The sequence below is a fragment of the Salvelinus sp. IW2-2015 genome, linkage group LG11 (genome assembly GCF_002910315.2).
Source record: "Salvelinus sp. IW2-2015 linkage group LG11, ASM291031v2, whole genome shotgun sequence".
Lineage (NCBI taxonomy): Eukaryota > Metazoa > Chordata > Actinopteri > Salmoniformes > Salmonidae > Salvelinus > Salvelinus sp. IW2-2015.
The window spans coordinates 6582091-6606683 of record NC_036851.1 but is presented as its reverse complement, the minus strand read 5'-3'; the positions used below and the strand labels follow the sequence as shown (position 1 = coordinate 6606683).

Sequence of the window (24593 nt, the reverse complement as noted above, 5' to 3'; positions counted from 1 at the left end):
ACAGTTGTATTTGTTATGTTCGCTATGTAGTCCATGTGAATTATTGTGTGTTCCTTCTGACTCCCCTTACGTCCTACGGGAGCCACCCTACCGGTCTGCTAAACAGTATATAAAGAATTTAGCTAGTCTCGTTCTTTCTACTAACAGTATTCTCTTGAAATTTGAGTTCCTGGAAGTTTCCCAGCCATAGCCTATGCCTGTGATCGACTCAACACCGGTAGGCATAACGTTATTGTTTTCAAATATATATTATTGGCACTGGCTTATTATTGTTATTATTATCAACACTAAATAGACACTTTAACTAAACATGTCACAATTCCAGACGTCACAGTGCACAAAGTCTATTTTCTGGCAATTTATCCTCATATTTTTTCCAGCGTTGCTTTGCGTAGTATTTTCTTGTTTTCTTGTATTTTCTCTCATTTACGACCATGCATTCTAATTCCAGCGTGTACATGCTCGTTAACACTCGTTTTTTTTTTTGTTTGTTCAATTGTTTAATTCATGACGATGGAAGGGTTACGCTTCAACATACGCCTTGCAAGCCTGAGGGTTTTACATGGCCTATGTACTTTCACATGACGCACTTCCGATTGGTCGGTACAGAACTACCCATACTTCAAATATGGCGTTAACAGAGCGCTGACTGACATGGTACTTAAAAATAAATGGTTCAAATTGGTCAACAACTCAAGTTTCCGCTCCAGGAGAATGTGTCTTGGTTAGCGACTTCACTAACCAGAATACGTTTCCCATCCAGGAGAATGTGTCTTGGTCAGCAACCTTACTGCCCAGAAATAGGCAGAGATCGCTTCCGAAAGAATTCCTCAGCGGAGTGGCCCTTTCTAGCACATCCTGACGGGTTAAAACGCACACGGTATCTGACACGTACAGTACTTGAGTTCTCTATAGGGATATACAGTATATTGGATTAGAATAATCATGGATAATTTGCTTCAAATCTTAATCTTCAGCTCTTAGTAAAAGACTGAGGTGTGTCTTTAGCCTAAAGTGTTGGATGGAGAGACTGGGAGAAAAAGTGTTGAAATGTGGAAAAACCTGTTTAAGAGGATGGAGCCTCTCCTGTAATGACCTTAGGGAAATCTATTGATGAATAGGTAATGGTTGGGTTAAGAACACATGGAAGTGATGTGGAAGGTGGATACCACAGTTAATGGCTTCTCCTGTTCATCCATGGTGGTCTAGTCTCTAGCCGGTCTCCCTCTTTTCTGCTTCACTCCAAACACACACACTTTAATTTTTAATTTTATTTAACCGTTATTTAACTAGGCAAGTCAGTTGAGAACAAATTCTTATTTACAATGACTGCCTACACCGGCCAAACCCGGACGACGCTGGGCCAATTGTGCGCCGCCCTATGGGACTCCCAATCACGGCCGGATGTGATACAGCTTGGATTCGAACCAGGGATTCGAACCAGTGATGCCTCTTGCACTGAGATGCAGTGCCTTAGATCGCTGTGCCACTCGGGAGCACACATCTGGAGGTGCAGGTCGGAATCTGTGGGTAGGGGCAGGGAGAGGTGGGAGTTTGTATGTTGACGGGAGCGTGTGTTGGTGGGAGAAAGGTTTGAACTAGTTGGCAGCCTCAACACATCCTGAGAGGAGGAGAGAAACGGGCAAGTTCAAGACGTGCTTAAATCATGCATTGACGTCAATGGATTTTTTTTGTTGCAAAAACTCAAGTTCCACATCGGGATCTGAAGTTAGAACTCAGGGTTTCGTCAATTTGATAAGTGAATAAATGAACTGATGCAAATTGCCCTCCATTACATGTATTTACTTGAAACCATTTAACTACCATAGGCCTCACAGTAACAAGGCTTACTATGGTCTGAATGGTCTGTTATTGTTTCCCAGGCTTTGTATAAATCTATTTCCCTAGTTGGGGTTAATTGTGTGGCATTCTGTCTCAGCGATAAGGGCATCCTTTTCTAAAACGGGAGGATGGATAAGATCTTTGATATACCGGCAGTGCCAGCCAGCTATCCAGTAGGGTTAGGACTTTTTAGTAGCATGGCGAGGAAACAAAACATGAAGCGGATTTAACTTATTTAGGAAAACGGCCCTAATGTTTGAAACATGCATCATGTTGTCATGTGTTTATTTTCACAAGCTATAACACACAATACTTTACATACAGCAGGTTTTTAAAGAACCAGAGTTTGGTCCACTGTTTGAATTTTTGCCCTGGAAAGAATATTGTTACACTGGAATCTTCCTGGCCCTACTATACCGTCAGCCTGTTATCCAATCAGCCAGCTATACAGCCAGGCAGCCGATCCCCATCCCTCAACTGTAGGGTCTAGTTTACATTGCATTTTCCTTATTTTGTGGAATTGTTTTGAGTTTTTACCTTTTTTAAATTGTAGTAACAGCAGTGGTGTAAAGTACTTCAAGTAAAAATACTTAAGTACTACTTAAGTAGTTCTTGGGGGTATGTACTTTATGTATATTTTTAACTACCTTTACAACACACAAAATAATGCACTTTTTACTCCATACATTGTCATTGACACCAAAAAAGTACTTGTTACAATTCCAATGCTTAGCAGGACAGGAAAATGGTCCAATTCACGCATTTTATCAACAGAACATCCCTACTGCCTGATTTTTAGATTTTTTTAATTATTATTTTTTGCCTCCAGAAACACATGAGCATACAAGTATGTTTAAGCATACATGACTGTTGGTAGTGTGTTGCCATACCTTTTTTATCCCCAGGTGCAGCAGAGCTGACACACTAAAGATGAAGTTGCAGCAGCCCTGGCTGTTGTCCAGACAGCGGTACCGCTGTTTATGTCCATGTCACCTCCCTCAGAACCAGTGAATATCTCCAGGTTCTTACAGTGGGGCATCAGCATAATCTATAGAGTGCAGAACAGTACAGGATATGGAATTGGGTTTAGTATGGAGTTGAAGTCTCAATTTTAAAAGCCTTAGACATAGGTAAAAGGTAAACAAATGTAGGGCACTGGAGTTTGAGGAAGGTTGAGCGATACAGTATGTGCTAAGTTGTGTATGCAAGGCATAAGAAGACTTGGTGATTCACTGGTCCAAACCTGGCGTCCTCTCAGCGCAATGAGGTAGAAGCCTGACTCCACCTGGTCAAGCCGTGTTCTCTACAGACACTGACCTGTCTCCTGAGAACAACCGGAGTGAGAGAAAGGAAAATAAGATGTCAGAAAATGTCCGAGTTTTAACGTCGCATTCAAGGTAACAGTCCATTTCAAGACTGCTGTGGCTGTATCAAAGGAGGCAACTATGGATAACCATTTAGCTAAGTAAGTGCTAACACGACGTAGGACTGAACCGAGCTGTAGGGCAATTCCATGCCCGTGGATTTATGCTACCATTCAGATTTTTTCAAACCACAACCAATGCTGTCAAAGTGAAAAAAAACATACAAGTCTATGCACAAGGACTACTTTTAACAATTTCCAATCATTGGTTTGTTTAACATGCATTTAAAAGGGGAAATATCGGAGTCTCAGCATCACTCCGTTATCATGGAATTGCCCAGTACCAATCCACGCCACTTGTCAGTCAGCATGGCTCAGAATTTAACGGCTTGCTGTCCTTTCATGCCCAACCCACCTCATGGAGAGCTATCCTCCTATAGGTTTTCACTTCATCCCTTACCTACACTACTCATTGCTGTGCATTAGCTAGGTTTCTATCCAATTGGTGACAGATTTTCATGAAAATATTCAAAAATCTGCATATTTTCCCACCAGTGGTATGTTTCCACCAAACTGATGAGGTAGTGCAAACAAAATGTACTTTTTTTGCTTAAGTTTTCATGTACCGAATAAAAATGGAATGTTCAATGTGTTTCCATCTCATTGTCAACTGGAACGATTGTAACAAAACTACCTGTTGCCTGTGCCTACTCTGGTCTTGGCACGTGCGCTCTAGCCAACAGCTTGCAGAAAGGCCTACAGTGCGAGGTAGGTTAGTCTATATGATGAGATTATTATGGATAATATTTGTCAAACGGCATCAAATCATCGATCATCATGTCACCAGATAAGACCCTCGACATTTATTCGAAAGGAGCATCAAACTCATACCGAGCACTTTCACCATCTAGTGAAATCATTTATTTCTATTTTATTTCACCTTTATTTATTTAGYACTCATAATTTATTTAATCTGTAGCCTAATGAACTGCATGGTTTCCAGAGTCGTAAGTGGGAGGACCACACACACCATTTCATCACYACTCCCAAGTTTACTTCGATATGATGGTTATTATATAAAATACATTTTTACAGACACAAATGTCCCACCATACAGTATAGAACCATCTTTCTAACCAATAGACAGAAGCTGGTCATCCTCTCTGTGACAAATGTCCTGTGCACAATGTCTTCATACAGCATCAAAGAAATTGGAGGAACTCTCAGTATCACGAATGATTAAGTTACGGGATGATTGGTGGATGACATGGTTACCTACAGGAAGTCCCCAGAGTGCTGTGCATAGAGGAAAGCCAAGGTACCCTACTTGCAACAGAATGGACTCCTGTATCTCATGTCTGTCAGCTGAGCAGAGAACAACTTCAAATTGTATCGCAAAGTATGCYGTTAGCAGTTTACAATATTGGCTATCATTTGATTCAGAGCCTGACGTCTGTTGCTCCCCCTTCTCAATCACTGACCTCTTCCCCAGTGATGGTCTTCCCTGTCTGTTCTCAACCTGCCTCTCCCCCCTCTTCTGCCACCCAGTCATGCAAATCCTCCTCTACTAAGCCCCTCCTCGACTTAGGTACAATGCTCTTAGTTAAACCAGAGTTGTATAGAAAATGAAATCACCTTGGCTTTGGTTAAACCACATGGTTAAACATTTAGCTAGATAGCTAACATTAACCTCACTTGCCCTTATCAATAGCCTGCTTTTAATAACAGAAGAACAAATAGCTACTTCAATTTCAATATTGAAATCCATAGTTGATTAGCTAGCTAGTTGGTTAGCTAGTTTCTCTACTGGAAAACTATCAAACTTACCTCTTATTGTCAGCCATCATTCACCAGCGTTGGGTGTTTGCCCAACATTTGTGTACAAGGCGTCACTTTCAATCGCCAGAGAGGTGACGTCCGCATGTCTTTCGACTCTAGTCACTGGAAAAGTCACTCGATCTTCATTCCTGGCATTCCCTTAGGGGTAGTGGTGACGTCAGATGCGTCACTCACGGGCTGGGGTGCAGTTCATGAGGGAAATGAAGGAAACGGAGTATGGACCTCATCTCCATATTGCTCACATAAATTACCTTGAATTGCTGACAGTACTTCTTTCAATGAAAAACCGTCAACCCTTCAGATTTGTCACGTCTTGATCAGAATGGACAAATACGACTGTAGTGGCGTACATCAACAGCCAGGGTAGCACTCGCTTGCTGTGCTTACAGACTATCCGTCAGGATTATTCTGCTGAGCAGAGCACACCTACTGTCTCTACATGCGACCCATGTCTCGGGCATACTGAACATGGGAGCAGACTTATTGTCCAGAGGGAATCCCCATCAAGGGGATTGGAGACTCCTTCCTTAAGTGGTGAAACAGATCTGGTAGAGATACGGTCAAGCATCTGCAGATCTCTTTGCATATCAACAAAACATGCACTGCTCATTGTTCTTTGCGYGAGACGCGCTAGCACACCCTTGGCCAAGGATTTTACTTCACGCTTTTCCTCAGCCTCGTACTCCCCACTCTGGCCAGAGTGAGGGAAGAAGGCTCATCTCTCATCTTGGTAGCCCCTCCATGGCAAGGCAAYCTCTGGATAGCGGAGATCATTCTCCTGCTATACGGTGAGCCTTGGCAACTCCCGTTAGAGGGCTCTGCTGCCCAAGTGAACAGAGCAATTACAAATTTGTATTTGTATTTTTAAACCTTACCCGGAAGCCATGGTCCTCTGGMCCTGGCCCGTGAGAGGTTAAATCTGGATGRGACWGGCTTGCCTCTCGGGATCATAGACTATCCAGAGTGCTAGGGCCCCTTCTACATGCTCACTGTARGGAAATAAGTGATGCATTTTGACAAGTCYTGTGACTGAAAAGGGGATCATTCCTTACCAATGCTCTGTATGCAAGGTTGTATGCTTTCTGCAGGACCTTTTGGACAGAGGGAAGGCTTTCTTCACTGTCAAGGTCTATCTCGGGCCTGTCATGTAAGCTTCGGAAAGAAATCGGTGGGACCCCCCCCCCCCGTAATGTTTCATGAAGGAGGCAGTTCCCAAGCATTTAGTCCCATCATGGGATTTGTCAATTGTGCTTGAGGCTATTTTCACAGCTGGCTTTTTTGAGCTGCTGGAGAGCGTGGCGATGAAATATCTCTCCATTTTAAGACTGCTCTGCTGGTCATCGTTACATCCATAATTTGAGTGAATGAGCACTGTCAGTTCACCATTCGTGTCTACAGTTTGCCCAGGGCTTTTCCAAGGTTACGTATTTGCCCAACCCCGCCTTTTATGCCTAAGGTTAGCAGCAATTACAATTGTCTCGCCTTGGAGCTTGTGGCATTCCACCCGCCGCCTTTTCTATGTCCAGTACGCTCATTGCGCATATACTTGGATAGGATGAGAGCTTTGCACAAGTGTGTCCAACTCTTGGTCCTGGGCACCTCCCTTTCTCGTCAATTGTCACACTGCATTGTGAAAGGTAATATATTGGCCTATAATAGCAAGGGGTTCCTGCCTCCGCAGGGCCTAAAGGCTCACTCCACCAGGGGTATGGCACTGTTCAAGGTCATCTRCTTACAGGATATTTGCGATGCGGCTTGTTGGGCATCCCCTGTTTCGAGGTTCTACCGACTAGACGTCACTGCYCCTTTTGTTGGAGCATACTGTCCTCCCGTGTCGAGCCTCTGAGGGTTGATACGTTGGAACTACCTGGCTTCGAGCTCATGTGCGATCCGAGAGTTGGCCATATCCCACCATAAGATGTTGAAACACAAAATTGAAAGAACTTAAGGTTACTGGCATAACTCTGATTCTCTGATATTATGAGTGAGACATCTCACCGCATTCCCCTACTTGCAAGAGTGTGAGGAAGTTTGGTTTGCTCGAGATGATCAGAGGGCGGGCGAGTAGCTCTAAGTATGAAGGTAGGTTCTTCCTCATTCGCCACTCGACCTGTCTCCGACAGACGTGTATGATTTGGTTCTTCAAGCTACTTAGGAGATTCTGGTGAATCCCGCTGTAAGATGTCTCACTCCTAATGTAAGAGAACCGGGGTCACTCAATAACCTTAAGTTTTTCTTTGGAGTACATTTTAAAGTGAATAATCTTGAGTCCCCGCCGTAATTCCGTTACCGTGGAATTGCCCCTCTTATTTTCAGTTTGGCTGTTAATACAACAGTATGCCAACTGCTGGGTTATTGTGTACAGATCCAATATTTCATGTAAGTACGTAATTCTATTGTTCATTTAAGCAGGCTGATTTTCTTCGCATTCCTGTGAGGCCGCAGCCTGTCCGTCTGAGCATCGGCAACATGAGGTGGTTGTATTGATATGTATTAGTCTGCCAGTTATACTTGTGGTTTCACCATCTTTCTTTCTTGCAGGGGCTCCAGGTCCAGTCAAGTTCTGACGAGAATGGTCGGAAGCGCGGGGTCACATTCCGAACAGACAGTGAGTCCTTTCTTTTTCTCTCTCTCTCTCTCTCGCGCTATCGCTCTCAAGGGGTTCACTATTTCACATGGCCTTGCATGAAAACTGCCTGCCCTTTCCCATTCCATACTAACGTTGACATTTTACCACCTCAAGTTGCCAATTCTGTCTCAGACCCTCCACCAACTAAAAGTTAATATCTCGAAGTCAACGTTTTCTCTCCTGTAACAAATCCTGATTTWAAAAAAAATATATATAATAATAATTCCCAGCAGTCAGCTGCTATTATCCATGACTGTCAGAGGGAACAGCTTTTCTGAAAAGCCCCTCTCTGGTTTAGCATCACAATCGACTGCAGCTCAGAGCCAGGGGGCGTGTGTGACACAGCCCGCTGCTCCTCTTCCTCTACCTCTACCTGAGAGGACATAGGGATCATAGTCAAAAGAGATGGGAGAGGAGGGGACGGCTCCTTGCATGGCTGCACATTCTTGTCCCCAGACTTGGCTCAGAGAGAATCTCACCCACTCACCCGTCCATTATTCTTCATCCAGGGAGCCCCGTTCTGAGCTTCCCATCTTAACCACGCTCTGTGATCCATCCTCTTCTCTTTTTTAAGGTGTGATTTTGGGGGTGATTCTCTGTGCGGTAGAAGAGGGAGTCTAATTTTAGGACTCGACACTGTAAACAAGTTTAATTGTGACAAGGTTGTTTTGACTTTCGACAACCTCTCCTCTCCGTCATTAGCATACTCTAACTCTGATATCCTCTTTCTTATCGTCTCCTCCTCTGTTCTCCTCCGCCAGACTGCTCTGTGAACTGGAGCCCGTTGGGGAAGCATGCCATCCATGGGGTGAACAATATGACATTCGGCCACCTCTCCTGTGACAGCCAGGCTGCCGTGGTGGTCCACTGGACGACCAGCCCTCTGGGTATGAACCTACGCATTTTAAATTCTTCCATGTGATAAGTCATGATACAGACTAGAGATCAACGGGCAAAATCGAACCCAGTGTCTTGAGGTTAGATTTGAGCAGTCACTCCTAGTGAGCGGAAATCCGTATCCAGAAGTTAGTGGTTGACCTACTTTGAAACGTTTCTACCCGGATTGTTTTGGGTAGATCATATTACATCTGGGCGACACTAACATTTTAAAACCTCGGCATGTGTGCGGGAAGACACGCGTGCTTCCTACACCTGGTTGCACACAGGAGTCGTTTGTTTATCTTCAGTATCTCAGGCCAAAGAGTCATTTGTAGAGGTAAGAGGTTTGGGAACAGGAGAGAAGAGGGTAAAGAAAGGACTCATCTTCAAAGCCCTGTGCTGTGTTGTTGGGCTTGTCCTGATCAAAGACGCAGGGCAGTTTACCTTCCCCCAGTAGGCTTACTCTGCTACCCTGACAGTCACAGATCTGAGGGAAGGGAGGAGGAAGGGATCCATATCTTACACAACAACGCTGTGATATGTTTGAAGAAGTGTGTGTGTGTAAGCACTGTGTGTGSTTGTCTTAAGTGTCTCTGTTTGCATGCTATATATATGTGTGTGTGTGTGTGTGTGACAGAGAGAGCAAGACTGAGAAAAGGGAGGCTTCCTCTTCCGTCAACTGAGGCACTACTGAAGCCATGGCTGATCCTCAGGACAATGTAGCCTGTTATTCTCCAGGGGTTAAGCCCTAGGACAGGGGCACCACTGCTCAGGTAGAGGGTTAAYGAAAGAAGCAGGAAAAATAAACGGAGAGGGGGGGGGGCTCTTTCCTACTTTGAATCAAGTAGTTAGAAAGCTGAAGCTACCGACGCCGGGGGGGGAAACACGCCGGAAGACAGCCCAACCTGTCTGACAGCTTTTTCCTTCCAGTTTTTCCCCTCTCCTCTGTGTCTGACGTGTTGACGGTGAGGCTGCTGATATCTGTGTGGCGGTAGAAGAGGTAAAGGATGGAGTGGATGAGGTGTAGAGTTACCACCACCACCACAAAGAGGAGGCTCTTTCAACTTCTAAGCTTGCACACACACAGRCTCCGCTCCCCACAGTGGTAATAGAAGCCACAGGGAATGTGTGTTTTCTGCCTCTGCTGATGCCTCGGACTGATAAGGTAGAAGTGTAATTAACGTGGGAGGTGCGCTGGCACACTTTGAAGGGCACGGGAATACTTCCTTGGCACGCAGACACCCTCCCTCTTGTCCTCTGCATACCTGGGTTCAAATACTATTAAAACATATATTTCAAATGCTTAGCTGTGCTTGCTTGAGCTTGCCTGTTGCTATGAATAAATAGAGAAGTCCTAAAAGTGCAAATCCTGCCCACCTGGTACTCCAGAAAGGCTAAAACAAACACAAAGTATTTGAAAGATTTCAAATGYTCTTTGAACCCAGGTGTGGTCCTCTGCCAGGGCACAGCCCATCTCTCCTGCCAGCTCAAATTATGGTCTCTCATAAAAACATGTTTGATACTATGCCCTTACCTCAAGCGTGTGTGAGTGTGACTAGCTAATGTGTGTGGACTCCTACTAACTTCACAAACAACATCCGCTTCATGATTAGGATTTAACATTTTTCCTCACAATATTTGTACTTTGGTCATGTTTTGGCCATGTTTTTATTCATTGTTTTGGGCCCCAGTTAAAATAGTTTGTTTGTGCTTTATGGAAGTTACCCTAGAAATGAAATTARAGTTGCTAACGGTAGAGGACATATTGTGACCTTGGGTTTTATCTGACATGTTTGGTWAAAAAATGTGTTATTCACATAGTTGCTCTTTTTAGATGGTCCTTTACATGTGAGACAGTGAGCTCCTAAAGTATTGGGCCAGTGACACCATTTTTTMTTGTTTTGGCTCTGTAATCCAGGACTTTGGATTTGAAATGATACAATGACTGAGGCTGAAGTGCAGCCTGTCAGCTTTCATTTTAAGGGTATTTTCATTCATATCGGGGGAACTGTTGAGAAATTACAGCATTTTTTGTAGTAGTCCCTCCATTTTAGGGAACATATATATATATATATATATATATATATACACACATATACACACACACACAGTTGAAGTCGGAAGTTTACATACACTTATGTTGGAGTCATTAAGTCTTGTTTTTCAACCACTCCACAAATTTCTTGTTAACAAACTATAGTTTTGACAAGTCGGTTAGGACATCTACTTTGTGCATGATACAAGTAGTTTTTCCAACAATTGTTTACAGACAGATTATTTAACCTCTCTAGGGTACGTGGGACGTTAGCGTCCCACCCGTCAACAGCCAGTGAAACTGCAGGGCGCCAAATTCAAAACAGAAATCCCATAATTAAAATTCCTCAAACATACATGTATTTTACACCATTTTAAAGATACACTTGTTGTAAATCCAGCCACAGTGTCTGATTTCAAAAAGGCTTTACGACGAAAGCAAACCAAAACAATTATGTTAGGTGAGTGCCTATTCACAGAATAACACAGCCATTTTTCCAGCCAAAGAGAGGATTCACAAAAAACAGAAATATAGATAAGATTAATCACTAACCTTTGATCTTCATCAGATGACACTCATAGGACTTCATGTTACACAATAATGTATGTTTTGTTCGGGAAAAGTTCATATTATATCCAAAAATAGTTTACATTGGCACGTTACATTCAGTAGTTCCAAAACATCTGTTGATTTTGCAGAGAGCCACATCAATTTACAGAAATACTCATTATAATGTTGATGAAAATACAAGTGTTATGCATGGAACTTTAGATGCACTTCTCCTTAATGCAACCGCTGTGTCAGATTTCAAAAAAAAGCAAACCATGCAATAATCTGAGGTCGGCGCTCAAGTCCAATCAAGACAAAAATATATCCGCCATATTGTGCAGTCAACAGAAGTCAGAAATAACATTTAAACATTCACTTACCTTTGATCTTCATCAGAATGCATTCCCAGGAATCCCAGTTCCACAATAAATGTTTGTTTGTTCGATAATGTCCATTTATGTCCAAATTCCTCCTTGTTGTTCTAGCGTTCAGTACACTTTCCAAACTCACGACACGCGTGCAAGTCCAGCGGAAAGTACGGACGAAGAGTTAAAGTTATATTACAGTCRGTAAAAACATGACAAACGAAGTATTGAATCAATCTTTAGGATGTTTTTAACATAATTCTTCAATGATGTTCCAACCGGAGAATTCAGAAGTGCGATGGAACAGAGCTCGCTCTCACATGAACGCGCATGGTCAGCGCATGTTCAGCTCATGGTAGACCTTACTCAATCCCCTCTCATTTGGCCCCACTTCAAAGTAGACGCATCAGACAAGGCTCTAAAGACTGTTGACATCTAGTGGACGCCTTAGGAAGTGCAACATGACCAATATCCCCCTGTATCTTCAATAGGGGCTGAGTTGAAAATCGACCAACCTCAGATTTCCCACTTCCTGGTTGGATTTCTTCTCAGGTTTTTGCATGCCATATGAGTTCTGTTATACTCACTGACATCATACAAACAGTTTTAGAAACTTCAGAGTGTTTTCTATCCAAATCTATTAATAATATGCATATTCTAGCTTTTATGGCTGAGTAGCAGGCTGTTTACTCTGGGCACGCTTTTCATCCGGACGTGAAAATACTGCCCCCTACCCCAAAGAAGTTAACTTATAACTCACTGTATTACAATACCAGTGGGTCAGAAGTTTACATACAACAATTTGACGGTGCCTTTTAAACAGCTTGGAAAATGATGTCATGGCTTTAGAAGCTTCTGATAGGCTAATTGACATCATTTGAGTCAATTGGAGGTGTACCTGTGGATGTATTTCAAGGCCTACCTTCAAACTCGGTGCCTCTTTGCTTGACATCATGAGYAAATCAAAAGAATTCAGCCAAGACCTCAGAAAAAATTATTGTAGACCTCCACGTCTGGTTCATCCTTGGGAGCAATTTCCAAACGCAATTTCCGAARGTACCACGTTCATCTGTACAAACAATAGTARGCAWGTATAAACACCATGGGACCACGCAGCTGTCATACCGCTCAGGAAGGAGAAGCGTTCTGTCTARTAGAGATGAACGTACTTTGGTGCGAAAAGTGCAAATCAATCCCAGAACAACAGCAAAGGACCTTGTGAAAATGCTGGAGGAAACTGATATGAAAGTATCTACCAAGTATCCACCAAGACTCTTCCTAGAGCTGGCCGCCCAGCCAAACTGTGCAATCAGGGGAGAAGGGTCTTGGTCAGGGAGGAGACCAAGAACCCCATGGTCAATCTGACAGGGCTCCAGAGTTGCTCTGTGGAGATGGGAGAACCTTCCAGAAGGACAACCATCTCTGCAGCACTCCARCAATCAGGCCTTTATGGTYGAGTGGGCAGACGAAAGCCACTCCTCAGTAAAAGGCACATGACAGCCCGCACACAGCCAAGACAACGCAGAAGTGGCTTCGGGACTAGTCTCTGAATGTCCTTGAGTSACCCAGCCAGAGCCCGGACTTGAACCGATCGAGCATCTCTGGAGAGACTTGAAAATAGCTGTGTAGCGACTCTCCCAATCCAACCTGACAGAGCTTGAGAGGATCTGCAGAGAAGAATGGGAGTAACTCCCCAAATACAGGTGTGCCAAGATTGTAGCTTCATATCCAAGAGGACTCAAGGCTGTAATCGCTGCCAAATGTGCTTCAACAAAGTACTGAGTGAAGGGTCTGAATACTTATATAAATGTGATATTTCCATTTTTCTACATTTCTAAAAAACGGTTTTTACTTTGTCATTATGGGTTATTGTGTGTAGATTGACAATGTTAGACGATTTAATAAATTTTAGAATAAGGCTGTAACGTAACCAAATGTGGAAAAAGTGAAGGGTTCTGAATACTTTCCGAATGCACTGTTACTTCTGTCCCTGTTCTCGCCTAGTAAGCTATAGGCCTACTAAAATGCATTTTTGCTTTTATTGGAATAGAAACACCATAATATGAATCAAARGAATTAAGCTAAAATATCAGATACTTATTAAGTAATAAAGGCCAGGATTGGCTTCTTTTCATAAATGATGTGTGCAAAGAAGCATGCACCAAGACAGAAAAACACACGCGTGAAAGCTTAATTACATAAAGGAGTGTAAGAGGGACTATAGCCATATCGACAAGAGAATGGACCGGGAATTGAAATGACCGATTGTCGGCCTTTGACCGTACAAATATTTTCGATWATATTCTGCCCATATTCCTATTTTTGAAGGACTTGTATTAACAGATGTTTTAGGTACAGTGAGCTACAGGCCTACATAGGCAAGTGTCAAATGCATTTTGTTATAGAAACACAAATTCATTAATATTATGGAAACACCATAATATTCATCAATTCAGCTAAAATATCAGAAATATATCTTAAAGGCCAGGATCCGCTTTCTTTTCGTCAAGGAAAAAGGGAATACGTAATTGAACGGCAGCGGTCAAATGATGTAGTAGATCGAGTAGATGTGCTCAACGATACCCTCTGGTGGTGGGAACAAGCATTAACGGTAAGCACATAAGGTACAACAGCCTACCACACGCTATACTGCTGTATGACTCAACTTTTAATTGAGGAACTTCTGTACGTGATACGTGGGGGATAGTGTCATGGGTGTGTTAGTGGTGATATGCTGTCATCTGACATGGGTGCATTTTTGTCACCGATTGAACGTGCATGTTTCTATTCAGGTATTGAARGCGTGTATTGTCTGTGTGTGTGTTATTCTGTCCAGGTATTGAGCATGTGAAGGGCTTCAGAGTATACCTAGAGGATAAGAACCCAGAGGGCAAACAGTGTCAACACATGATCCTCAAAGACCCACGACCGCTCAACTTCTCCTACAAGACTGTGGTAAGTCACACCGCAGACTCGGCTAACAGGGATTTTTTMCTTCCATGCACCTGGAAGTAAGGTGTGCGAATGAGCTTAGCTCAAGTCTTACCYAGTTATGTGTTTGGGTGCCGTAGCCGTTCAAAGAATTGATGACCGAAAAACACATCCATTTTGACGGCTGATAATACATCGAAGCGATACTTAATTTGTGAGTGCTGGCTGACTTTTACCCTGAAGTATGCGCTGTTATTCCTTGACAGAAGATGAGCTCACAGCCCTTCCCTGGCCTGGCCTTTGAGACAGATTACATGGTCCGTGTTGTTCCCTTCCCCACCGTCATGAACGACAGCTTCTTCCCCCCGTCCTTCCTGCGCACAAACTGTAAGTGGAATGCAGCTCAAACTGCAGGGGCCCTAGTTGTAGGCTGGAACTAGAACTCAGAGTTAAGTCACTACCACCAACTTGGAATATCAATACAGCCAAGAGTTTTTCTTGACCTGATCTGGAGGAAAACTCTTGGCCCCATTTGATAACGTTGTAGCGAACAGTAATAGTATTATAACTGTTGTTGAAGACTCCTTTTGTCTTTGTTTTCAGCCTGTGAAGTTCTACTGGGCCCAGACAACCTGGTCTGCAAACCATGTAAGTTGTCAAGTTTCCCATATCTGTTTGCTAKTACTGTAATTACTCTCGTAACAGCGTTGTGTTAACATGTAACATAGTAATATGATGTCCTAATTGTTTTGTAATTGAGTTGAGTGACCGCTACTGTTTATTGAAGTAATGTTGTGAAAGAWTTGTGAAAAATAATGATTATGGATGAAACCACCAGAAATTCCTATAATGCCCATTTGCTCCTATACATGGATTAATCTCTCTCTGTCTCTGTGTGTGTCTCTGTCTGGTGGTTGTGACCAGTCTGGAAGCCCAAGACTCTCAACATCTCCCAGCTGGGCTCCAACCTCCATGTTGTCTTCGACCATGCCCCCTCCACCTTCGGCTTCACCGTCTACTACCTGTACTACAAACTACGACAGGAGGGACCATTCAGGCTTAAACGCTGCAAACCAGTAAGAGCATGATTACATTATGATTTGGCCACATCGTTTTTACTGGTAAGGCGTCGCTAAGAGTGCTGATCTGCCCCAAAGTCCATATAATCTCATTCATTATTATCTAATAGGTCAAATCATGAGATAAGCACTCTCACTCTGAGACATTTATGGAATATTGGCCCTGAGCTGCTTCTAATGTGTTTCCCAGACATTGAGGAGGGTGTAGTACGGTTATGGTATGTTGACATGTCTTGTCCCCGGCCTCTTTCTACCGGGCCTCTCTCTGACATCCTATAACCTCCTGGGACACATCATGGACTATCCTACTTTCACTGTCAGTCAGTCAGTGACAATCAGAATTAAATCATTTCAATACGTGACCCGTGCTTGTTTAGGTTTACCTGTTGAAAAGTCTGAAAGGTGCAAACCCTGTCCATCTGGCTGGCAAAAGCAAACCCTGTCCATCTGGCTGGCAAAAGCAAACCCTGTCCCTCTGGCTGGCAAAAGCAAACCCTGTCCCTCTGGCTGGCAAAAGCAAATCACATTTGAAAGGACGTGTTTGATCAGACCCACTGAGTTACTGAAGATATTCCCAGCAGAACATAACTTCATTATTCAGGGCTGGAGGAGAGTCTCCTCTCTCACACACGTTGCCAGAACAGACAGCACTTTGTATCCAGGATGCATTGTTTTAGCTGTGGAGAGAAAGAGAAAAATCATTATCTCCCCTGTTCCTCCTCCTGTCAGTCAAGTCTTGTAGCTGCTCTGCCCTACTTGTTCTGTCTTCGAACAATGATAAAAGCCAAAGCCCCCCTAGCTAGCTGTAGCTCTCATTCAGGTCCCCTCTCTCTCACATACTGTGTTTTAGAAACAGGACCTGCTTAGGTCATCGCCAATACGATTGGTTAAGAGGTGAAAAAAATAAACTTTTATGATGTCAGTATTCCAAACCCTCAGTCAGAAATGCATGAGACTCCTCAGCTCTGGACATTGTATCGCTACAGAAACAGCATGATAATAATGCACCGTTCTCCTCTATTTTTTGCAAAGGAGTTCAATCTGCCCATAACAACATGCGTTCTTCAAGATGTGATGCCAGGAACCTATGCGATTGAGGTAAAGAATGATTCTCATGGCGCTGGTTAAAAGCAGTGCATCATGGGAAATAATAAGGTGCTATTGTGGACGCACCACTGATGTAAACCATGAAGAAACCCACTGAAGCAATCTCAGCTGACARATATTTCCTTCCATATACATCTTTTGTCCTTCAGCTGAGAGATGACACCAACACTACCAGAAGACAGGCCCAGTACCACGTAAGCCAAGGTGTGCTGCCTGCTACTAGCTAACATCAGTCTTGCATCTGGACTGATACCCTCTTACTAAACTCACATTACATTACATAAGCCTGGATGACTGGGGAGTTGCCCAAGTCTTCCGGGTGTTTTATGTTCACTTTGCTGAGTAAAAGCAGATTTATAGTTAATTGGCAATGTATTTGCTTGTTATTTAAATGTGTCTTTTTTCTGTCTGTTGTCCCTCTCAGTCCACTCCCCGTGGGCAGGGCCTATCAGAGCCATGGCCATCACTGTCCCGCTAGTCATCATGTCTGCCTTCGCTACACTCTTCACTGTAATGTGCCGGAAGAAACAACAAGGTACTTTTCGTCATTCATAATAAGAAAACATTTCACATTCAGGGCTCTATTTGCAGGTGGTCAAATGCAATTGTSAAATGCAATTTMGACCTGTTAAAGCTGSCACTCTTCTATTTTCAAACCCTAGCACCAGGATTGGTAATTTACCAGTCTTGTCTTACCAGTCACTTGCGCTGAGGTGGGATGGGTGGCAATATCTGAGGTGTGTCCWTAAAAACATGCGCCAAAGTGCCYATTTCAGTATACYCTGGTGGGGATATTTAAGACCAACCAAAATCTGGTCTTAGCGGTAACGCGGTMGGTTATGGCGTGGATTTTGACAACGGAAGCGRAGCCTATCCAGCCATGACGTACAGTGCCCATATACACATGGAACGAGAGAGACGTGTATTTTGTGCCCATAAACCTCGTATTTAGAAACACAAACTGTTTTTTCACKATTTTTTTTGTTTTATTTGATTTTAAAGCATAGCCTCCCCTCCTCTCAATGAAGTCAGTTTTTTTTGTCATGCCCACTACATTCGCCAAGTAGTCAAGACTATCGATAAAGGGTTTGGCTTGTGAGACTGCTTTGGAATAATTCTTCATCACCAAACTTGTATTAAAAGATCAAGTTTGGCAGCTGCAAAACAGTGAGCAGACATCCCCTTTTTGTAGGCTATTACATTATTTTAGCCAGCTCCTGTTATTATTTTGGATGTATGTTAAAGAAATTAAAAATAATTAGGCTATATGCCCATCATGGAAGGAGAGATGAGAGAATCTGGTATTTAGATTTTCCCGTAACAATTGCTTGTTTTCCGTTTTCGTTTGATTAAGAAAACAAGCAGTTAGTAGGCTACTATAACAAAATATGTCTTATCCTGTACATGAATTATCCAAGTAGCCTATCCATAAAGGTTTTCTAAATGGTCAAGTTGTGTGGCTTTTGCCTAAATGCTTTTTCACTATTCACATAGGACTACCTGCAGTGCATACTCCAATTCGGCTTGGATCCATCCCATTTCCAAAGAGTGCCTCCTTGTTCCGTTACCAAAGATGTGCTCCTTCAAACATAGGCTATAAACAAATGTCAGTCCTATAACGCCATCTCAGTTGTAGGCCCAGGCTACAGTATCTCTTGCATATTAACCACGTTACGTGCCTCACACATACAATAGAATTTACGGGAGCCTAGTATTTTTATTTGAGGAGATGCCTATAATCGTTGAAGCCAATTACAACAATGTTGAATGTCAACACTAGATGTTTTTAGTTTTTTACTGTTGCTATCACTCGTTATTGTAGCCCGTGCTATTTAATAAACCGTAGTAGCCGATCAATCCACAGTGGACTAGGATGAGAATACTCCGTGCCCCCAGCCGATTGAAGTTGATGACAATGCAAATACCGTCAAATCCTACAGAACTAGAGACAAATGCATGCAGTATTAAGCCATGAAATGCCTTGATTGGCCAAGCCCTCGCCACACCTACAACTTGTTCATTCATCAAACCTAGCCCTTTCGCTCCACCGCCAGCTATTGTGCTCATAATAACGCCTCTTAAAATGGCAACAAATCGATTTTGTCTGTTTACTGAATCTACCTTTAAAAAAAATCCGTATTCCAACATTTTACAAACATTGGTAGACGTTTAGTAGAAGAGGCCAATGCATTTCCCTTCACCTTTATTGTCTTCCTATTGTATTAATACTGTATATTGTGTTGTACCTATTGATCTGTGCAGAGAATATCTACTCCCATCTGGATGAGGAGAGCTCTGAGTCATCGTCTCTCACCACAGCTCTGAATGCAGACAGATCCTGGCCCCGGACGAAGGTGTTTGTCTGCTACTCCACTAAGGACTGCCCCAAACACCTCGCTGTCATACAGAGCTTCGCCTTCTTCCTCCAGGACTTCTGTGGCTGTGAGGTAGACACTAAACCTCCAAAATAATGTTCCTTCAAGCACACAACTTTGTAGCTAGGTTATGGCTCCAAGGGCTGGCTCCAAGGGCTGGCTCCAAGGGCTGGCTCCAAGGGCTGGCTCCAAGGGCTGGCTCCAAGGGCTGGCTCCAAGGGCTGGCTCCAAGGGTGCTCCAAGGGCTCCAAGGGCTGGCTCCAAGGGCTGGCTCCAAGGGCTGGCTCCAAGGGCTGGCTCCAAGGGCTGGCTCCAAGGGCTGGCTCCAAGGGCTGGCTCCGGCCAGAGAATTGAATGTGATGGGGTTGGAAATGCAAATCAGGAGTGTGTTTTGTGCCACCTGCTGGTTGATCCCATGAAGTGTGTGACTTCATAGTTAAATTAGTAGTAGAAGCATATATTTTATAGGAACGGCTCAGTAATAGTCTCGTCCACCAGCCCGACGTGATGAGTTTAGCTCAGTAAATACTCAAAAATAGATTACTATTCTGTAATATTAATCAATAATAGTAACGATGATGATGATGATAGTATACCATCGGAATCTGACTACGTCTCTCTATTAGTCCTGCAGGTGATATTATAGTTTAACCTCGCCCCATTCCTCTGTTCCTATTTTTTTAATTCTAGGTGACTCTGGACCTGTGGGAGCACCTGCAGATCTGTAAGGAGGGCCAGATGTCCTGGCTGAGTCGGCAGATAGATGAAGCTCACTACATCATCACTGTCTGCTCCAAGGGCCTCAAGTACTACATGGAGAAGAGCCGCAGGGGGAAATCACCAGCCAGAGGTGATTTGATATATTTTTGGGGGGAATGATTGTTTGATTTAATTTGTTTGACAAATGAAAACCAAAAGTGTCCAAAACATTGTCCAGACCTCTACTGAATTATCAGTACAACAACGGCAGTTACAACAGGTGTCCTTTTGGTTATGTTCAGTTGAATAAATGCATATACAGCCAGTACATGCATTTTAACAAACTATCAAGGATAAATGCAATAAAGTCACTGACTTACTCTGTCCATTGTTTCTTTTGGTGTAGGAGGAGGTGGAGCAGCAGCATTAAACGGAGCAGAGCTCTTCATCGTCGCAGTGGCCATGATTGGGGAGAAGCTCTGTGAGGCGCGCCAGAAAGACCAGGACCTGTCTCGCTTCATGGCCGTCTACTTCGACTACTCCCACGAGAGCGACGTCCCGGCCGTGCTGAGCCTCGCTCCCAAGTTCAAGCTCATGGATCAGCTCCCTCAGATGTTCGGCCGCCTCCACTCCCGCCACCTCAGTTTACCGGAACGCGAGCCGCAGCCGCTCAACATCAGCAAGAGGAACTACTTCCGGAGCAAGTCGGGGCGGTCTCTATACGTGGCCATTTGCAACATGCACCAGCACATCTCGTTGGAGCCTGATTGGTTCGAGAGGCAGGTGAAACCCGCTCCTTCGGCACCGCCTCTGAAGCAGCGTGACACTGCCGGCGCGTCATTGTCGTCATCGTCGCCTCACATGGAGAAGTTTGACTCTGGCCTGGTGCTCGACGAGGTTCTATTTAAGTTGCCATCAGAAAGCGAGGGTACTCTGAAGGGGAATGTGTTGCTCACATCTCTCCCTCCCAGCCTGGCCCACTATTCCCTGGACGGACCCGGGGGGCCTGGGAACAGCCTCTCCAGCTTCTCTCAGGGGGAATCTGGGGTCACGTCGGGGTCCTCGTCTGGTTTGGGTCTGGGGTCTCTGAGGCCTGTCGTCCCTCCCCAGGCTGGAGATGGGTCAGCCAGTCCCCCAGAAATGCCCCGGGACTCTGGGATCTATGATTTGTCAGTGCCCTCTTCTGAGCTGTCCATCCCCCTCATGGAGGGCCTGTCACCTGACCAGGCTGACTCCTCCTCCCTGGCCGACAGCGAATCATCTTCTTCCGGACTGGGTAAGAGACCAATTACGTTTTATGCAAAAAAATGCCTAAAATTATGTATGACATTTTCACTTGCAAAATAGTAAGTGGTCATGAACCATAAGTCAAATTGAGAATGAGTCAGATTTAAAGCCCTATGCCTAAAATTATGCTGTATGACATTTTCACATTTAAGTACAATAGGACTGATAATGAACCATGAGTCAGACTTACGAATGAGTCATCAGATTCGGAGATGATTCAGTGACATCATACCAGAAATATTTCTTAATCCACTCCTCACTCATTTCCACCACTGGTTGTTTCTATTCCACCATTAGTACCATTTAGGGTTGCAAAACTACTCTTAATTTACCAAAGTTACCAGAATCTTCTGTAATTTTGGTAATTAACAGGTAATCTATGGTAACTAATAATAAAAAGTSTTTGTCCAAATTGTCCATGAGTTTGTAGCGGATAGACCAAATGGTTCAAGAGAAAATTGCCTAATTAAAAAAGCGTCTAATCAACAATGGCATTTTCAATTAAGTCTGCAACTCTTCCAACGATTGACTGCCACCAGTTTGGCACCAAAACACTTGAAAACAAAGACATATTGACATAGTAAAATAAATAGAAGTGTGTGAAGACAATGTAAAGGATATTTTATGCTCAAACCCTCATATTAAACACCGATGTTATTCACTAGTGAAGTCCTGTGTGTGTTTGTTGTGCCTCTGAAATTTGCTGAATATCTCTTCATTGTGTGTCTTATCTCCAGGTGATGAGGAGCCCCCTGCTGTCAGCTCTCTGCACTATGCCGTGAGCACCATCTGTAAAGCTGAGCTACACCACCACCATCTAGAGCAGTCTGAAGGACTAGGACTCGTTCCTGTTCCTCCCTTGTAGTGAACTTAACATTACCTGGACATGTATGGCCTGTTCATAAGGAATCATTGGATCAAGCCCATGGATTCTAGTGATGTCATCTGCTTCAGAATCTCTGTGGACTGTGGGCTGAAAAAACACGGAGGAATGATGTCACGTTTTAGAACGCCGAGGGTGATGTCACTGTTTTGTGAACCTTCTAAGTAGCGGTTGTGTGACTGTGAAGGCAAGGCATAATTTAACCAAATGGTTGTATGTTTTGCAGTGCTGTCCTGTAATTGTTAGTGGTGTAAACATGTTTAATTCAGACTACACCAGATCTGCCTTTTTAAAACACCCCATGCCAGGTTACCAGTTCATCAAATGGCCGACATCAATGTTTCTCAACCTTGGTCCTCTGTTGCATCAGAGGTGACACGTTTTTGTTCCAGCCCAGTGCAGAAACACCTGCGTCAAATCCACGATTACTTGAATCTGGTGTGTTAGTGCTGGGCTTGAACACAAATGTGTGACTTCAACGATGTAGTTTGTTTCATACTGGGACAATTATGTTTTGAATGAAAGAGCATTTGTTTGTATGTTGCTTTATTTTAATTTATTGTCAATTATGAAATATGAAATAACTTTAAAGTATTGTACACCAACACAACGATATAAGGTGCTGGAACTGAGTGTCAAAGCACTTTTACTTGTTAAAAAAATTAAATAATTCTCGCACAAATTTGGATTACTAACAGAAAAGGTTTTGACAACTGTTGTGTAAGAGCAGATAGGTTGGGAGTACTCACACATTTTTATCATTTTTCGAACCAGCAGTTATGAAAATGTGATATCGCACTCACAGTAATGGACAGGGGTTTGATTTTAGGAGCATTCTCATTTTAAAAACGAAATGCCTTTATTTGGAACTTGGGAAATATACTGTTATTCAACTCTTACAGAGCAAAAAGTAACCCCGTCTTTGTGGGTCTACTCCAGCGTGCGTTCTAACAATGTTTTTCAGCGCCAGTCATTTTGACAACACTTTTTTTTTTTGTGTGGAAATAATCAGTTTTATTCCAGTTTTGTAGAGTTTTTAGATCCTTTTTTTCCCTCTGTTTTATATATACACTTTGTACTGTTTTATAGTACTGTAATGTTGGAAATAAGCAAAAAATGAAATTGTAATTTGTTTGTTATTGACGCCTCGGACACTACAAACTGGTAGTGGAGACGAGATTGGAAGGATGGCTCGGCGAGACAAAACCGATTTCCTGCTCAAAGTGTGTAACTAAACATGTCATTGTGTTCTTGCAATCTGTAATATCATTTACACCCTCTAGATGGCAACATAGATGTATATTTGATATCTGCCCAATTGAAGTAGTATTTGAAGTGGCAACTGATTTCACCAGTAGCACTGTGCCAAGTGCACCTGCAAGTGAACTGTAAGTCCAAGGTTAAGATACAAACTGGTAGTTAAAATACAACGTAACCTATTGCATGTTTTAGTAACTGTCAAATGTGGTGTAATAATTGGTTGGGATAGATATTTTTTTCACTTTTTTTTATTTATATATTTTTTTACATCCAAGCCCTACATTTAAGTCACGTTAGTTTGCCTATTATAAACATTATGGCTTGCATTAGGACTGACAGTCTGTCGGCACTGCTCAAGTTCAGTAGCAATGTGGAAAGTTTTTATTATCCATTATTAATCTAATTTTTTTTTGATTATGTAGATTACCATCCCATGGTGAATACTCTACTATTCAAAAGAGAAAATCACTCTAAAGAGAGGATTAAAAATCACACCAATGACTACACTTCCTATAGGTCTACTTGGTGCTGAGTAATGTAGTGTGTTACACTCTACACAACTAGATTCTGATACGGGGGTCCGGAACATAATTACAGATAATTTGACTGTAAACCTTGCTTACATTTGTATACGTTCACATCTCTATTATGTGTGGGAATACTTGGGAACAGATTTCCAAAATTAAAATGTCTTGAAGCAGATGTCCAACAGTGAAAAATCTATAAAACAAACATGTTTTTATTATGTTTTGCTCAAAACTTGGGGGTCCAAATAAAACCACCGGCCACCAGTTGGGGAACCCTGCTGTACTGTATTATCTCACTGTAAAAGAAACCTTGGTCTCACACACACACAAGGTAAAAGTAGTTTAATACTGGATATTCGGTTTTCTCTCGTCAACAGCAATTGAACCAAGCATGCCAATGACTATGAAAATGTTATATTCTGAATCAGGGTTGCATGGAGAACAATCCACAACTTTAAAAACACATTATTTTAAAAATAAATAATACGATTTCGGATTTCAATCTTCAATAGCTTTTAAAGTGTGCCATGCCTACGAAAATTATACATTCTGAATTGGGAAGATGGTGAAAAATACACCCTCTTTTGTTTTTGAAACTTTTTTTGTTTTTATGGATTTTCATCTTCAGTAGCACTTAAACAACGTGTGCCATGACTATGAACATGATACATTCTGAATTGGGAGAATGGAGAAAAAAAWCACTTTTTTGGGATTATTATCGGATTTCCATATTCAATAGCTCGTAGCCCTTTACACTCGTACCTGTAGACGGGATGCAWATATCCAATATTTTGACAATGATAATCGCCTAAATTGGAATGCAGTGGCTGTACAGTAACATGCTATACATGACGTCAGAGCTCATGTTCTCCACTTCACAGCTCTGTATGGGTTTTGACGGAGACATTCTGAATAGGAGTACAGCGAGCGACAAGAAGTTGCCC

The 24593-nt window shown here is 42.9% G+C and overlaps 1 protein-coding gene across 2 annotated transcripts in view; it reads left to right on the top strand.

Annotated features, from left to right (window-relative positions):
• The window catches only part of il17rd (interleukin 17 receptor D), a 45030-nt gene extending 21108 nt beyond the window's left edge, over positions 1-23922 (top strand). The window contains exons 2-14 of one of the 2 annotated variants that reach the window (XM_023995901.2): positions 7586-7652; positions 8435-8560; positions 14338-14456; positions 14702-14819; positions 15036-15080; positions 15357-15508; positions 16544-16609; positions 16768-16822; positions 17043-17153; positions 18881-19065; positions 19684-19843; positions 20099-20968; positions 21717-23922. In XM_023995901.2, coding sequence (XP_023851669.1) covers positions 7586-7652; positions 8435-8560; positions 14338-14456; positions 14702-14819; positions 15036-15080; positions 15357-15508; positions 16544-16609; positions 16768-16822; positions 17043-17153; positions 18881-19065; positions 19684-19843; positions 20099-20968; positions 21717-21844 — 2202 coding nt within the window. In that variant the 3' untranslated portion in view covers positions 21845-23922. Of the gene's footprint in view, positions 1-7585; positions 7653-8434; positions 8561-14337; positions 14457-14698; positions 14820-15035; positions 15081-15356; positions 15509-16543; positions 16610-16767; positions 16823-17042; positions 17154-18880; positions 19066-19683; positions 19844-20098; positions 20969-21716 lie in introns of both variants that reach the window. The other variant, XM_023995900.2, reaches the window with a different exon arrangement.
• The last annotated feature ends 671 nt before the right edge of the window (positions 23923-24593 follow it).